The following is a 15426-nucleotide window of genomic DNA, read 5'->3' on the forward strand; positions in this document are numbered from 1 at the left end:
CCCCCAAGAGCCGTGCGCTCTTTAAAGGCTGCGCGGCTACTGCAGGCTTTTCTACGAGGTGGGGGAATTCCCCCACCTCCCGCAGAAGCCGTGCACTCTTTAAAGGGGCTGCGCGGCTTCTGCTGGCATTTCTAGGAGGTGGGGGAATTCCCCCACCGCCCACAGAAGCCGTGCGCTCTTTAAAGGGGCTACGCGGCTTCTGCTGGCTTTTCGACTCAGCTTGTGGGGCTGGCGATGAGAGGAAGCGCTGCTTTCCCCCACCGCCAGCCTCAAAGCCGGGTTGGAGAGTAGCGGGAAGGCGCCGCGCGCTTTCCCGCTGCCCCCCGATCCTCTGTGGCTGGCGATGGGGGGAAGCACTGCTTTCCCCCACCACCAGCCTCAAAGCCGGGTCGGAGAGTAGGGGAACGTGTCGCGCGCTTTCCCGCTGCCCCCCAATCCTCTGGGGCTGGCGATGGGGAGAAACGCTGCTTTCCCCCACCGCCAGCCTCAAAGTGCAGACTCTTCTGGCTTCAGCGAAAGCAACGCGAAGCCTCCGGAGCGCAGGCTTCCTAGGCTTCTCGTTGCTATCGCTGAAGCCGAGGAGCCTGCATTCGCCCCATAGACGCACACACATTTCCCCTTCATTTTTGGAGGGGAAAAAGTGTGTCCTATAGGGCAAAAAATACGGTAAATGGGAACCTTAGGAAGCCCTTTTTGAAGGCTCCTCGAGGCCAAAGAGCAACCTCCAAGCATCAGCCGTTGGAAACCATTGACATAGGACCGCAACCTTCCCAAAGTGCCACACATCCCTGACTTGGACAGCCACTCCTGACATGGTTGATGATATTGAAAGCTGCTAAAAGGTTGCAGAGAATTAACAGGGACACATTTCCCCTGTCTCTCTCCCAACAGATTGCCCCTACAGGGCAATCAAAGCAGCTTCTGTGCCAGAAGCAGGCCCAAACCTGTATTGAAATGGATCTAGAGAGACAGTTTTCTCCAAGAGCACCTGGATCTGGTCTGCAAATTTGTCTAATCTTTTTAAAAACTCTGAATTAAGGACCATATTGTGATAGTTTTGGTTTGGTATGAAAAAAAAGGAACCATAGGATAGGCTCTTTGAATGGACCATTGTAAAATGTTCATTTCTTTTCGCTTAATCTGCCATGGTATATTCTGAGCCAGTAAATACTGTGTCACATTGTACATTAAGAAATCCTGTTATACTGAAATGGATAATAGCTGGCCTATCCTTCTTTGGAGGTCTTTAAGCAGAGGCTTGACAACCATATGTCAGGAGTGCTCTGATGGTGTTTCCTGCTTGGCAGGGGGTTGGACTCGATGGCCCTTGTGGTCTCTTCCAACTCTATGATTCTATGATTCTATCAAGATCATCGTTTTTGACACAGATTGGCAGCACTTTTCCAGGGTTTTAGGTGAGTCTTTCAGTAGTACCTGGGGTTGATGGGGACTGAACTTGGGGATTGAACTTGTGACCTTCTGCAATGTTTCCCCTATTTATGTTGTGTTACACTCCTAAACCTGGAACAGTAGAACTGTACAGGGCTGTTCAAAATCTGAGAGTACAGAGCTGGGGTCAGAAAAAGGAAAAAGACCTGTGTTTTAGTATGATGAGCTTTCATCAAGTGTAGCTAAATGCTGCCAGAGCAAAGTTGGATGCTGATGATTATTTTTGTACAAGTACTGGAATTTTATTTTTGCAGATTTCTTCAGTTTAGACAGCTTAATTCCCTCGGTTTACTTTCAGATCCTTAGGTCCCCAATGGTATGTCAGTTTTTTTGTCTCACAAAGCTGTTTATCCATGATTTGCTTTTTTTAGCTGGATATCAGTAAATGCAGCTGGACAATTTTTTTCCTACATTACTAGGCTGGCAGATTTGAGTTTCCTTGTTGAACAATATTGCAGTGAAAAGTGGTGTGGATGGCAACAGCATCAACAAGAAGCAACCCCTTCCCATTCCTTCTCACTGCAATAAAACGAGGTTTAACAGTTTGGACTAATTCCTTTAAAGGCTGGAGTGGTGTTCTTAAAATGCATGAATGTTTGTGAGAAAACTTCAGGTCAATCTAACATAAAGTGAGGATTAATGTAGGCTTGTGAGAATTCTATGAACATGTTTTAACAGACTGAAAAGAATTCACTTTTGAATCACGCCTTAGTACCATGTTCTGAGAATGAAAGGATGATGATATGTTAAGTGATCTTGGGGAATTTTCAAGGGTCAATTGGATATTCTAATCTGAACTAGAATAGTGAGCACAGAAGCAAAGGGTGTATTAAATATGTGATCTTGTAAATAACCCTTTGAAAAGTTCTTGGCTGAGCTAGCCTCTTGGGTCTCCTAACTGGGCCTTGTAGTATAAAGAATGGAATTTAAAGTGTCATCCACTGTGATTCTAATATTTTCTTCTGAGCAACTGCCACTGTTCCATCTTCCTCACCCTTTTGCCCCATAATTTGCTTCAGCTCACTTCCAAGTATTGCAGTCACCCGCATGATGTTTGGGAGGGTGCTACTATCTCTAGGTCTTCCCAGAGAGCCATAACTGGCAAAGGCTAACTTCAAGAGTTCTGCTTCCTGCCCACTTCACTCCCTTGAGCATGCATTAAATGCTCCATGTAGTAGAATCTTAGAAGTTTGAATGCTTAGCAGTGTAAATGTGTGTAAATGTGTGCTGTTCAAAGTTTATATATTCAAGTAAACATAACACAGAACATATTATAAACACTGATCCCAATCCAATGTTTTCTCAGCTATGCTACTGTGGAATATTTCCTCCTCCCCCTGCTGAAGTGAAAAACAAACAAACTTAGAAGGAACCAGCTCCTCAGCTATCTCTTTGAAATACATTAACAACTTGGGGGGTAGTTTGATCTGTGCATGCATTTTCCCCAGGCACAGATTGAAAATACTTGCATTGAATGTGATGTGTGATTGAAATTCCATGAGCATACATTGCTGGCCTGTGCATAATGCATGGTGCATTCTCCGTACTCCCCTCCCCAGCTGAAGCTAAGGCATGCGTAAGGACAATTTGTGCTTATTGTAGCCGAGTCACACGAGTGATTTGCTACAAACATCCCACATAACATAACAACCACCACCTTTATTTTCCTTCTCCTCTCTCCCAAATGATTTGTGCCACCTCAAACTGTCAACCCTTATCCTTTATGGATATGGTTTTGGAACTAAAACTAATGTTGGTGACTGAAGAAGACAGTACAACTAGAATTGAGAATCCACTATGATTAACAGCCTGCTAACACAGAACTCTTAAAGATCTCCATTGCTGCCATGTAATATCTGAGTAGAGAGGTAATTCCTAGGCTACTTGAGCATTTGTTTTTATCAGTTTTCTGAAGACTGATGCCCTGACCTACAATAAAGGTGGCTATTGCAGGTAAAGATTTGCAGACAAAGGGCCCTGTGCTTCATTCTCACTGTCCCTTTCATGTTGGTGCCTGGTAGTGCTGATTAGAGGAACGTGCTGTTGGCAGATGGGCTCTTCTGCAGGAGAGCTGTGATCTCTTCCTGAATGGGTGCAAAGCTAATGCTGGCAGAGGGCCATGTGATGGAGCATTCTGTGGTGGAGAGGAACTGCTGGATCCTAAATTGCCCCAGTTTGTGGAGAAAGGTCCAGTCTGGGCTTGGAGCTGGTGTGGCATGATCCCTACAAAGTTGCCGCTCACCTTCTGCCCTGACGGATAGGAGCTGGCAGGGCTTCTTATGTGCTGCTGGCTTTGCCACTTCTGTTGTCCCCAGCCACTCATTAGGATTGATCTGCCCACCTACAATGTCCCATTGAACTCAGGTGGACATAGCATAGGAATGCTCTGTAAAACTGACAACTGGTAACGTTCTACAGTCACTTTGTGCTTTAGTTTGTATGGATTTATTAAAATGTTCTGATTTTAGGAGGAATTGGTGGCTATAATCTGGGCAAAGAAAATGGAAGTTGAACCATTACACCACACTGACACTCACTGGCGAGAATCTTTTTCTTTCAGTTTGCAAAGTCACAGCTTCTGTGACAGGTGAACCTGACAGTTGAAGATGTAGCCTGAAAGAGCAGCTGTAAGGGTAGTAGGCACCCTATACAGTAGTGGCAAAAGTGTTTTCAGTGATGAAACAATGCAAACATGGTAGTCTGAATCAAACCTAACAGTTCCTCTTTCTTATTTTGTCTAGTTTAGCAGGTCATCTGCAAGTACTAGTACTGTTTTAGAATCATAGAATAGAATCATAGAATCATAGAGTTGGAAGAGACCACAAGGGCCATCGAGTCCAACCCCCTGCCAAGCAGGAAACACCATCAGAGCACTCCTGACATATGGTTGTCAAGCCTCTGCTTAAAGACCTCCAAAGTAGGAGACTCCACCACACTCCTTGGCAGCAAATTCCACTGTCGAACAGCTCTTACTGTCAGGAAGTTCTTCCTAATGTTTAGGTGGAATCTTCTTTCTTGTAGTTTGGATCCATTGCTCCGTGTCCGCTTCTCTGGAGCAGCAGAAAACAACCTTTCTCCCTCCTCTATGTGACATCCTTTTATATATTTGAACATGGCTATCATATCACCCCTTAACCTCCTCTTCTCCAGGCTAAACATGCCCAGCTCCCTTAGCCGTTCCTCATAAGGCATCGTTTCCAGGCCTTTGACCATTTTGGTTGCCCTCTTCTGGACACGTTCCAGTTTGTCAGTGTCCTTCTTGAATTGTGGTGCCCAGAACTGGACACAGTACTCCAGGTGTGGTCTGACCAGAGCAGAATACAGTGGCACTATTACTTCCCTTGATCTAGATGCTATACTCCTATTGATGCAGCCCAGAATTGCATTGGCTTTTTTAGCTGCCGCGTCACACTGTTGGCTCATGTCAAGTTTGTGGTCAACCAAGACTCCTAGATCCTTTTCACATGTACTGCTCTCAAGCCAGGTGTCCCCCATCTTGTATTTGTGCCTCTCATTTTTTTTGCCCAAGTGCAATACTTTACATTTCTCCCTGTTAAAATTCATCTTGTTTGTTTTTGCCCAGTTCTCTAATCTGTCAAGGTCGTTTTGAAGTGTGATCCTGTCCTCTGGGGTGTTAGCCACCCCTCCCAGTTTGGTGTCATCTGCAAATTTGATCAGGATGCCCTTGAGTGCATCATCCAAGTCGTTGATAAAGATGTTGAATAAGACCGGGCCCAAGACAGAACCCTGTGGCACCCCACTAGTCACTCTTCTCCAGGATGAAGAGGAACCATTGATGAGCACCCTTTGGGTTCGGTCAGTCAGCCAGTTACAAATCCACTGAGTGGTAGCATAGTCAAGACCACATTTTACCAGCTTCTTTACAAGAATATCATGGGGCACCTTGTCAAATGCCTTGCTGAAATCAAGGTAGGCTACATCCACTGCGTTCCCTTCATCTACCAGGCTTGTAATTCTGTCAAAAAACGAGATCAGGTTAGTCTGACATGACTTATTTTTCAGAAATCCATGCTGACTATTGGTGATCACAGCATTCCTTTCTAGGTGCTCACAGACTGTTTGCTTAATGATCTGCTCCAGAATCTTCCCTGGTATTGATGTCAGACTGACTGGGCGGTAATTATTTGGGTCCTCTCTTTTCCCCTTTTTGAAAATAGGGACAACATTTGCCCTCCTCCAGTCTGCCGGGACTTCGCCTGTTCTCCAGGAATTCTCAAAGATGACTGCCAGTGGTTCTGAGATCACATCTGCCAGTTCTTTTAATACTCTTGGATGCAGTTCATCTGGCCCTGGAGACTTGAATACATCTAATCTAGCCAAATATTCTTGTACTATCTCCTTAGTTATTCTGGGCTGTGTTTCCTTTGCTGAATCATTTGCTCCAAATTCTTCAGGTCGGGCATTGTTTTCTTTATTGGAGAAGACTGAGGCAAAGAAGGCATTGAGTAGTTCAGCCCTTTCTGTGTCCCCTGTTTGCATTTCACCATCTTCTCCTCTGAGTGACCCCACTGTTTCTTTGTTCTTCCTTTTGCTACGAACATACCCATAAAAGCCTTTTTTGTTGCTTTTAACCTTTCTAGCAAGCCTGAGTTCATTCTGTGCTTTAGCTTTTCTGACTTTGTGTCTACACGTGCTGGCTATTTGTTTGAATTCCTCTTTGGTGGTTTCCCCCTTTTTCCATTTTTTGTACACATCCTTTTTTAATCTTAATTCAGTTAAAAGTTCTTTAGATAGCCACCCTGGCTTCTTTAGGCACCTTCCATGTTTCCGTCTCATTGGTATTGCCTGACGTTGTGCTTTTAGTATCTCCCTCTTAACAAACTCCCAGCCATCATGAACTCCCTTTCCTTTTAGTATTGCTGTCCATGGGATCTCACCCAGCACTTCCCTAAGTTTTATGAAGTCGGCTTTCTTAAAGTCAAGAAATTGAGTCCTAGTATGCTTGGCTGCTACTTTCCGCTGTATAGTAAACTTCAGAAGAGCATGATCACTCGCGCCTAATGATCCTTCCACATCTACCCCACTAACCAGGTCATCAACATTGGTTAGGACCAGGTCTAAAATGGCTGTTCCTCTTGTTGCTTCTCCCACTTTCTGGACAATGAAGTTGTCTGCAAGGCCAGTGAGGAATCTGTTTGACCTTATGCTCTTGGCTGAGTTTGACGTCCAACAAATATCCGGGTAATTGAAGTCCCCCATTACTACTATCTCCCTTCCTTTTGCATGCTTGGCCATCTGTTCCAGGAAGGCATCATCTATGTCCTCCGTTTGGCTTGGGGATCTATAGTAAACTCCCACAATGAGGTCTTTGTTATTCTTCTCTCCCTTAATTTTGACCCAAATGCTCTCACTTTGGCTTTGAGGTTCTAAATCTTGGATCTCTTCACAGGTATACACACCCCTGACATATAACGCCACTCCTCCTCCTTTTTTGTCTGGTCTGTTTCTCTGAAATAGATTGTATCCCCCCATTATTACATTCCAATCGTGGGACTTATCCCACCAGGTTTCAGTGATGCCTATTATGTCATATTTAGTTTGCTGTACCAAGAGCTCAAGCTCATCTTGTTTATTCCCATGCTTTGCGCATTAGTGTACAGACATTGAAGTCCATTAATCATTCCCCCGTGTCTCTTATTTAAGGATTTTTTCCTCCCTCCACTAGGTCCGCGTGCTGTTTGCTCCACTTGGTCTGTGACATTTGGATGATCATCTTCATTAATTGATAGACTCCTACCTTCAGGAGCACTGTCTCCCTCCCCCACATTAGTCAGTTTAAAGCCCTCCTGATGAGGTTTCTGAGATTTTTGGCAAAAACATTTCTCCCAACCGTTGTGAGGTGCAGCCCATCACTTGCCAGAAGTCCATCTTCAAGAAACTGCAGTCCGTGATCTAAGAATCCAAACCGTTCCTGTTTACACCATTTGCGAAGCCAGCTGTTCACTTCCACTATTTTGCCCTCTCTCCCTGGGCCACGTCGTTCAACTGGGAGGACAGACGAGATGACAATTTGTGCATTTAGTTGCTTCAATTTCCTGCCGAGAGCCTCGTAGTCTCTTTTGATCTTCTGGAGGCTATTGCTTGCAGTGTCATTGGTTCCCACATGAACCAAGAGGAAGGGGTATTCGTCAGTGGGTTTTATGATTCCTTGCAGTCGTTCAGTTACATCTTGGATCTTAGCCCCGGGGAGACAGCACACTTCCCGAGACATCTTGTCAGGCCCACAGATCACTGCTTCTGTTCCCCTCAGTAGGGAATCCCCTATCACCACTACACGCCTCCTCTTGGGTTTGGTCGCGGTTCTTCCGTGAGCTGTCCGTTCCAAGGTCGCCTGCACAATCCCTGAGGACTGACTTTGCTGCTCGTCTTCATATACCTGATCGACTGTTATGAGGGAGAGATCCTCAAATGGAGTCTGCTCTTCGTCTTCCATGCTAGGGGAGAGGACCTCAAAGCGATTGTGTATTTCTAAACAATCAGAGTGAACCCTGGGCCTCCTACTTCTTTGAGTCACGTTTCTCCATATATCTGGCTCCTGTGTTGGTGAACTAGCCTCCTTCTCAGGGGAGTCCCCTGTCTCCTCCCTGGTGGAGACGGTGTGCTCTGTTGCTTCCAAGAAGAGCTCCAGCTCTCTAATTCTTTGGAGCGTAGCTACACGTTCCTCCAGTTGCTGGACTTTGTCTTTTAAAAGGGTAATCAACATGCAATTGCTGCAGGTAAAGCTGCCTGCAACCTTTGGCAAGATGGCAAACATTGCGCAGGAATCGCAGGTGACTGCAGCTGTTCCCTCCCCTTCCATCTTGAGATCGTGTCGTTGGGGTTGGCTACAGAGGTCCTCCATCATAAAAAGCTTCAGGACAGGACAAATAACTCCCCCCCCCACACAAAAAAAACCTAGGTCTCCCCCAACAAACGTTTGAGACTAGCTCCCCTAAATCTAAAAGATGGGTATAACTGTGTGCGCCGCTGCCCTACAAACTCTGATAAGCTCCTCCCACAGCTAATCCCCTGCCTCAACAGAAACCCTGCCCCCTCTGACCTTTGCACAGGGAGAACAGCTAATCAGCCACAAGGAAACACACACACACAAGAAAACCCCTTTTGCTCCTTCTTTAACTGCTGCCCTACAAACTCTGATAAGCTCCTCCCACAGCTAATCCCCTGCCTCAACAGAAACCCTGCCCCCTCTGACCTTTGCACAGGGAGAACAGCTAATCAGCCTTTGCACAGGGAGAACCAGCTAATCAGCCACAAGGAAACACACACACACAAGAAAACCCTTTGTCAATGCCTAGATCGCCATGGATGAATGGGCTTGCAGAGCGAGCAAATCAGACTTTGCTTCAAGGCCTAAAAACTTTGTTGCATGATGCCAACCTCCCTGAGTTTTGGGGGAGGCTCTGTCGACTTTTGTTTACACTTATAATCGCAGATTGTCATCACCTATTGGTTGTACTCCCTATGAGAAGATGTTTGATAAGAAACCTTACATCAAGCACATGAGAATCTTTGGTTCTCACATGTGGGTACACACCCCACAAAGCAACAAGCTGACCTTTACACAGGGAAAACAGCTAACCAGCCACAAAGAAACACACACACACAAGAAAACCCTTTTTGCTCCTTCTTCAACTGCTGCCCTTCAGACTCTGATAAGCTCCTCCCACAGCTAATCCCCTGCCTCAACAGAAACCCTGCCCCCTCTGACCTTTACACAGGGAAAACAGCTAACCAGCCACAAAGAAACGCACACACACAAGAAAACCCTTTTTGCTCCTTCTTCAACTGCTGCCCTTCAGACTCTGATAAGCTCCTCCCACAGCTAATCCCCTGCCTCAACAGAAACCCTGCCCCCTCTGACCTTTACACAGGGAAAACAGCTAACCAGCCACAAAGAAACACACACACACAAGAAAACCCTTTTTGCTCCTTCTTCAACTGCTGCCCTTCAGACTCTGATAAGCTCCTCCCACAGCTAATCCCCTGCCTCAACAGAAACCCTGCCCCCTCTGACCTTTACACAGGGAAAACAGCTAACCAGCCACAAAGAAACACACACACACACACACAAGAAAACCCTTTTTGCTCCTTCTTCAACTGCTGCCCTTCAGACTCTGATAAGCTCCTCCCACAGCTAATCCCCTGCCTCAACAGAAACCCTGCCCCCTCTGACCTTTACACAGGGAAAACAGCTAACCAGCCACAAAGAAACACACACACACAAGAAAACCCTTTTTGCTCCTTCTTCAACTGCTGCCCTTCAGACTCTGATAAGCTCCTCCCACAGCTAATCCCCTGCCTCAACAGAAACCCTGCCCCCTCTGACCTTTACACAGGGAAAACAGCTAACCAGCCACAAAGAAACACACACACACAAGAAAACCCTTTTTGCTCCTTCTTCAACTGCTGCCCTTCAGACTCTGATAAGCTCCTCCCACAGCTAATCCCCTGCCTCAACAGAAACCCTGCCCCCTCTGACCTTTACACAGGGAAAACAGCTAACCAGCCACAAAGAAACACACACACACAAGAAAACCCTTTTTGCTCCTTCTTCAACTGCTGCCCTTCAGACTCTGATAAGCTCCTCCCACAGCTAATCCCCTGCCTCAACAGAAACCCTGCCCCCTCTGACCTTTACACAGGGAAAACAGCTAACCAGCCACAAAGAAACACACACACACAAGAAAACCCTTTTTGCTCCTTCTTCAACTGCTGCCCTTCAGACTCTGATAAGCTCCTCCCACAGCTAATCCCCTGCCTCAACAGAAACCCTGCCCCCTCTGACCTTTACACAGGGAAAACAGCTAACCAGCCACAAAGAAACACACACACACAAGAAAACCCTTTTTGCTCCTTCTTCAACTGCTGCCCTTCAGACTCTGATAAGCTCCTCCCACAGCTAATCCCCTGCCTCAACAGAAACCCTGCCCCCTCTGACCTTTACACAGGGAAAACAGCTAACCAGCCACAAAGAAACACACACACACAAGAAAACCCTTTTTGCTCCTTCTTCAACTGCTGCCCTTCAGACTCTGATAAGCTCCTCCCACAGCTAATCCCCTGCCTCAACAGAAACCCTGCCCCCTCTGACCTTTACACAGGGAAAACAGCTAACCAGCCACAAAGAAACACACACACACACAAGAAAACCCTTTTTGCTCCTTCTTCAACTGCTGCCCTTCAGACTCTGATAAGCTCCTCCCACAGCTAATCCCCTGCCTCAACAGAAACCCTGCCCCCTCTGACCTTTACACAGGGAAAACAGCTAACCAGCCACAAAGAAACACACACACACAAGAAAACCCTTTTTGCTCCTTCTTCAACTGCTGCCCTTCAGACTCTGATAAGCTCCTCCCACAGCTAATCCCCTGCCTCAACAGAAACCCTGCCCCCTCTGACCTTTACACAGGGAAAACAGCTAACCAGCCACAAAGAAACACACACACACAAGAAAACCCTTTTTGCTCCTTCTTCAACTGCTGCCCTTCAGACTCTGATAAGCTCCTCCCACAGCTAATCCCCTGCCTCAACAGAAACCCTGCCCCCTCTGACCTTTACACAGGGAAAACAGCTAACCAGCCACAAAGAAACACACACACACAAGAAAACCCTTTTTGCTCCTTCTTCAACTGCTGCCCTTCAGACTCTGATAAGCTCCTCCCACAGCTAATCCCCTGCCTCAACAGAAACCCTGCCCCCTCTGACCTTTACACAGGGAAAACAGCTAACCAGCCACAAAGAAACACACACACACAAGAAAACCCTTTTTGCTCCTTCTTCAACTGCTGCCCTTCAGACTTTTTTTAAAGGCTATTGTTTTTGAGGATAAATACACTGTTAAGTTGTTGATATGTGTTTGACAGATTAGATACTGATCCTCTGGGAGGAAGAAATACCTTGCTTTCCAGACAAAGCCTTGATATATGTTGTTATATATGCAAATATCTTACAAGTTGAAAACAGTGTGTGCTGTTCTTGAAGGCTAATGCCATTGATATAGAAGAATAGCATCATAATTGCTGTCTAGTTTTGTTGGTTTTAACCATTCAACAATAGCAACTATCTGAAGGGATGAGAAATCTCCCCACTTTCCTTCCTTCCAAATGAAGGCTAGGAACATTGTCTGGAGCAGATGATTCTGAATTGTGTGCTTGTTCTTCTGCATGGTCTTTCATGTTTTCAGGTAATGAGGTTAATAATAACAACAACAACAACAATAATAACAACAACAATATTTTATTTATACTCCGCTCATCTGGCTGGATTTCCCCAGCTACTCTGGGAGGCTTCCAACAAAATATTAAAAATACAATAAAACATCAGACATTAAAAACATCTCTAAACAGGGCTGCCTTCAGATGTCTTTTAAAAGTCAGATAGTTGTTTATTTCCTTGACGTCTGATGGGAGGGCATTCTACAGGGCAGACGCCACTACTGAGAAGGCCCTCTGCCTGGCTCCCTGTAACCTCATTTCTCGCAGTGAGGGAACCGCCAGAAGGCCCTCAGAGCGGGACCTCAGTGTCCGGACTGAACGATGGGAGTGGAGATGCTTCTTCAGGTATACAATTTATAGAATTGTAGAGTTGGAAAGGACCACGAGGGCCATCTAGTCCATCTCCCTGTAATGCAGGAATTTTTTTGCCCAATTTGGGGCCCTAACCCATGACCCTGAAGTTCAGCATCTCATTTTCTACCAACTGAGATATCGCAGTGAAAGTTTTAATGCTGTGTTTTCATTTAGTGGAGTGTCAGTGATAGAATCGTAGAATTTTAGAGTTGGAAGGCACCACACGGGTCATCGAGTCCAACCCCCTGCAGTTTAAGACTCTTTTGCTCAACATGGGGCTCAAACCCATGACCCTGACATTAAGAGTCAACTGAGCTAGTCCAGTGAGAGCTGTATAATTTTCAAGTAAAGCAACATTTGCTTGCAAGAAGGAAGGTGTTGTTACTGTACTCTATACTTGTGCAGTGGAACCTCGGGTTACAAACGCTTCAGGTTACATACGCTTCAGGTTACAGACTCTGCTAACCGAGAAATATCACCTCGGGTTAAGAACTTTGCTTCAGGATGAGAACAGAAATCGTGCTCCAACGGCGCGGTGGCATCGGGAGGTGCCATTAGCTAAAGTGGTGCTTCAGGTTAAGAGCAGTTTCAGGTTAAGAACGGACCTCCGGAACAAATTAAGTACTTAACCCAAGGTACCACTGTATTCTGTACTGTTTATTACAAAACAGATAATTGAACTTATATTTATTTCATCTGCCACTTAAGAGTTTTTAAGGAATGTGAATTTTCTTTTCTTTTTCTGGTGAGTGGGTGGGGAGAATTCTCAAAGTTTATGTAATTCTCGTAGCCACTTGTAGAGGTTCTAAAATTCTGTTCTGAGAACTTATTCCAGCAAAGCAGTTATCAAGGGAGCTATGCTATTATAAGGATATGTTTATTAGAAAGGTTTCAAAGCATACAGAAAATAACACGATTGTGGGAAAACCTTTCACTTGTTCCCTGAGCTTAGATGCACTGCTGTGAGCTGGAAGAGCATTGTGGGTATTGATATGCAAATAAAGAATGGATTTGAAGCCTTCTAATAGAGAGAGTGGGTGGATGATGGAAACTTCAAATGCCAAGAAAATCATTTAGTACATATTCCATACTGTAGCACATTATCTTTTAAAGTTCAGTGTTATTGATTGAGTAGACACTTTCTAGAGGCCCACCTCTTTTTAGATCCCCAAGTAACTGTAGTAATGTGAAGATCACAGTATATAATGTAACTCGTTTTGTTTACATAGAGTGGCCGTAGGTTTTTTGAAGGTGACATATACCACCCTCCATATACCACAAATTGCAAAAAGAACCAAATAAATTCTCTACACAAAGTTGCTCACCAATTTATAAAGATACAGGTTTTGGTGAACTGCCCCCTCTAATTGAGTAAAAGAGGTTTAGTTTTTACATTTGGTAGAATGAAACTGCAATCACAACTCTTCTAGACTGCTTTTCCACTTCTGTGTTTTAAATAATTTTTCTTTTGTGCACAGCATTTACCGTATTTCATCTTCAGCTAGATCCTCCACCTGAGTAAGATTGTCTTCCATAAACACGCTTTTAACAAAGAGTCCGTAAGTGACTGGAGGCGGGAGTTGATCACGGTGTGGATTTGCCAAGTGTGCCTTCCTCTTAGCACGTTTCTTCCTTGCGTCCTGAGTTCGAGTGTCTTCAAAGTCCATGACACCTTTGGTAAAGGTTGTTCTCCAATTGGAGTGCTCGCAGGCAAGTGTTTCCCAATTGTTGGTGTTTATACTACATTTTTAAAGATTTGCCTTGAGACAGTCTTTAAACCTCTTTTGTTGACCACCAGCATTATGCTTTCCATTTTTAAGTTTGGAATAGAGTAGTTGCTTTGGAAGACGATCATCAGGCATCCACACATGACCAGTCCAATGAAGTTGATGTTGAAGAATCATTGCTTCAACACTGGTGATCTTTGCTTCTTCCAGTATACTGGTATTAGTTCGCCTGTCTTCTCAAGTGAGGTGTAAATTTTTTTGGAGACGTTGCTGATGGAATCTTTTGAGGAGTTGGAGATGGCGTTTATAAGTGGTTCATGTTTCACAAGCGTATAGTAAGGTTGGTAGTACAATAGCTTTGTAAATAAGCATTTTGGTTTCCTTGCGAATGTCCTGGTCCTCAAACACTCTGCACTTCAATCGGGAGAAAGCTGCACTCGCAGAGCTCAGGCAGTACTGCATTTCAGCATCAGTGATGACCTTTGTGGAAAGATAACTGCCCAGGTAGGAGAAGTGATCAACATTTTCCAACGTTACACCATTGGGTTGGATTTGTGGCGCTGCAGAGGGGTTATTTTGTACTTGTTGGTACAGTACTTTGGTTTTTTGGATGTTGAGCAATAGGCCAAGCTTTTTGTAAGCTTCTGCAAAGATATTTAATATGATGTATAGAGAGAGGAGTGTCCAGTCTTGTGAGACACAACTACAGTCTGAAGCCAGATGATCACCACATTTGTTGTTTGTGAAATGTGTTCCTTTGTTACAGAAAGTTGAGAGATGTTTTCTCTTTTAAATTCATTGTAAAATTCTGATTTTTTTTTAAGATGAAACATTACATTTCGGGATAAACTTTCAGCCTTATTTTAGAGTGGTTGCTAACTTCAGTGCCAGATGCAAAGGTTAGCAAATGTCCCAACTTTTCCTATTGTTTCTATTCTACCCCCCACCCCCCACCCCGAAAATTCTGGGTCCATGCACTGTGATTCTTCAATGGGTTGATCATACAGAAAAGTAGTAAAATATTGTTGCTTCACTAGGACAGTGGATTTTTAAAAATACAGTGTTTTACAAACATGAGAGGAAAAAATGCCAGCAATGTGTTGGTCTGACCCAGCCTTCCCCAACCTGGATCTCTCCAGATATTTTGAATTACAAGTCCCAGCAGCCACAGCCAGCTTGGCTGTTCTGGCTGAGGCTGATGGGAGTTGTAGTCTAAAATATCTGAAGAGTTCTCAGTTGGGGGAGGCTGGGATAATCTTATTAGTCTGCAAATAACTATTTAAGGCTAACATGCTGCAGACTAGGCTTCTGCCATCACCTTTACAAGCAATACCATTTCCCCCCCTCTCTCTCCTCTTCCCCTTTAACATCAATTCTGATAAGAGTTCTGTTGGTTGATTTTCGACTTTTAGCTGCTCCATGAAAGCAGCATTAAAATTTCTCTGAAATCTGAACAGATTTATGTGCTGAAATATTTCCTTAGTTTCCGGTGAGTCAGATGTGTTGATGAATGACCACGCAGCTGGGGAGAAAGCACTTCTTTGCCTCCAAGTGGAACATTGGTGATCAAGGGGAGGTGGGTGGCAGAGCAGCCTTAGCTATTATTGAGTGGCATTTTGGTGAGTCATGGACTTGAAACAATAACTCTGGCTTTCCTGTTT

The 15426-nt window shown here is 44.8% G+C and overlaps 1 protein-coding gene across 5 annotated transcripts in view; it reads left to right on the top strand.

Moving 5' to 3' along the window:
- Positions 1-15426, top strand: part of HMG20A (high mobility group 20A) — a 76671-nt gene that overhangs the window by 5151 nt on the left and 56094 nt on the right. The window contains exon 1 of one of the 5 annotated variants that reach the window (XM_082238410.1): positions 13689-13748. The exons of the other annotated variants lie outside the window; for them this stretch is intronic. Coding sequence (XP_082094536.1) covers positions 13704-13748 — 45 coding nt within the window. The 5' untranslated portion in view covers positions 13689-13703. Of the gene's footprint in view, positions 1-13688; positions 13749-15426 lie in introns of those variants that run through there. 5 annotated transcript variants of the gene reach the window in all.

This window comes from Podarcis vaucheri, assembly GCF_965113315.1.
Source record: "Podarcis vaucheri genome assembly, chromosome: 9".
Classification (NCBI taxonomy): Eukaryota; Metazoa; Chordata; class Lepidosauria; order Squamata; family Lacertidae; genus Podarcis; species Podarcis vaucheri.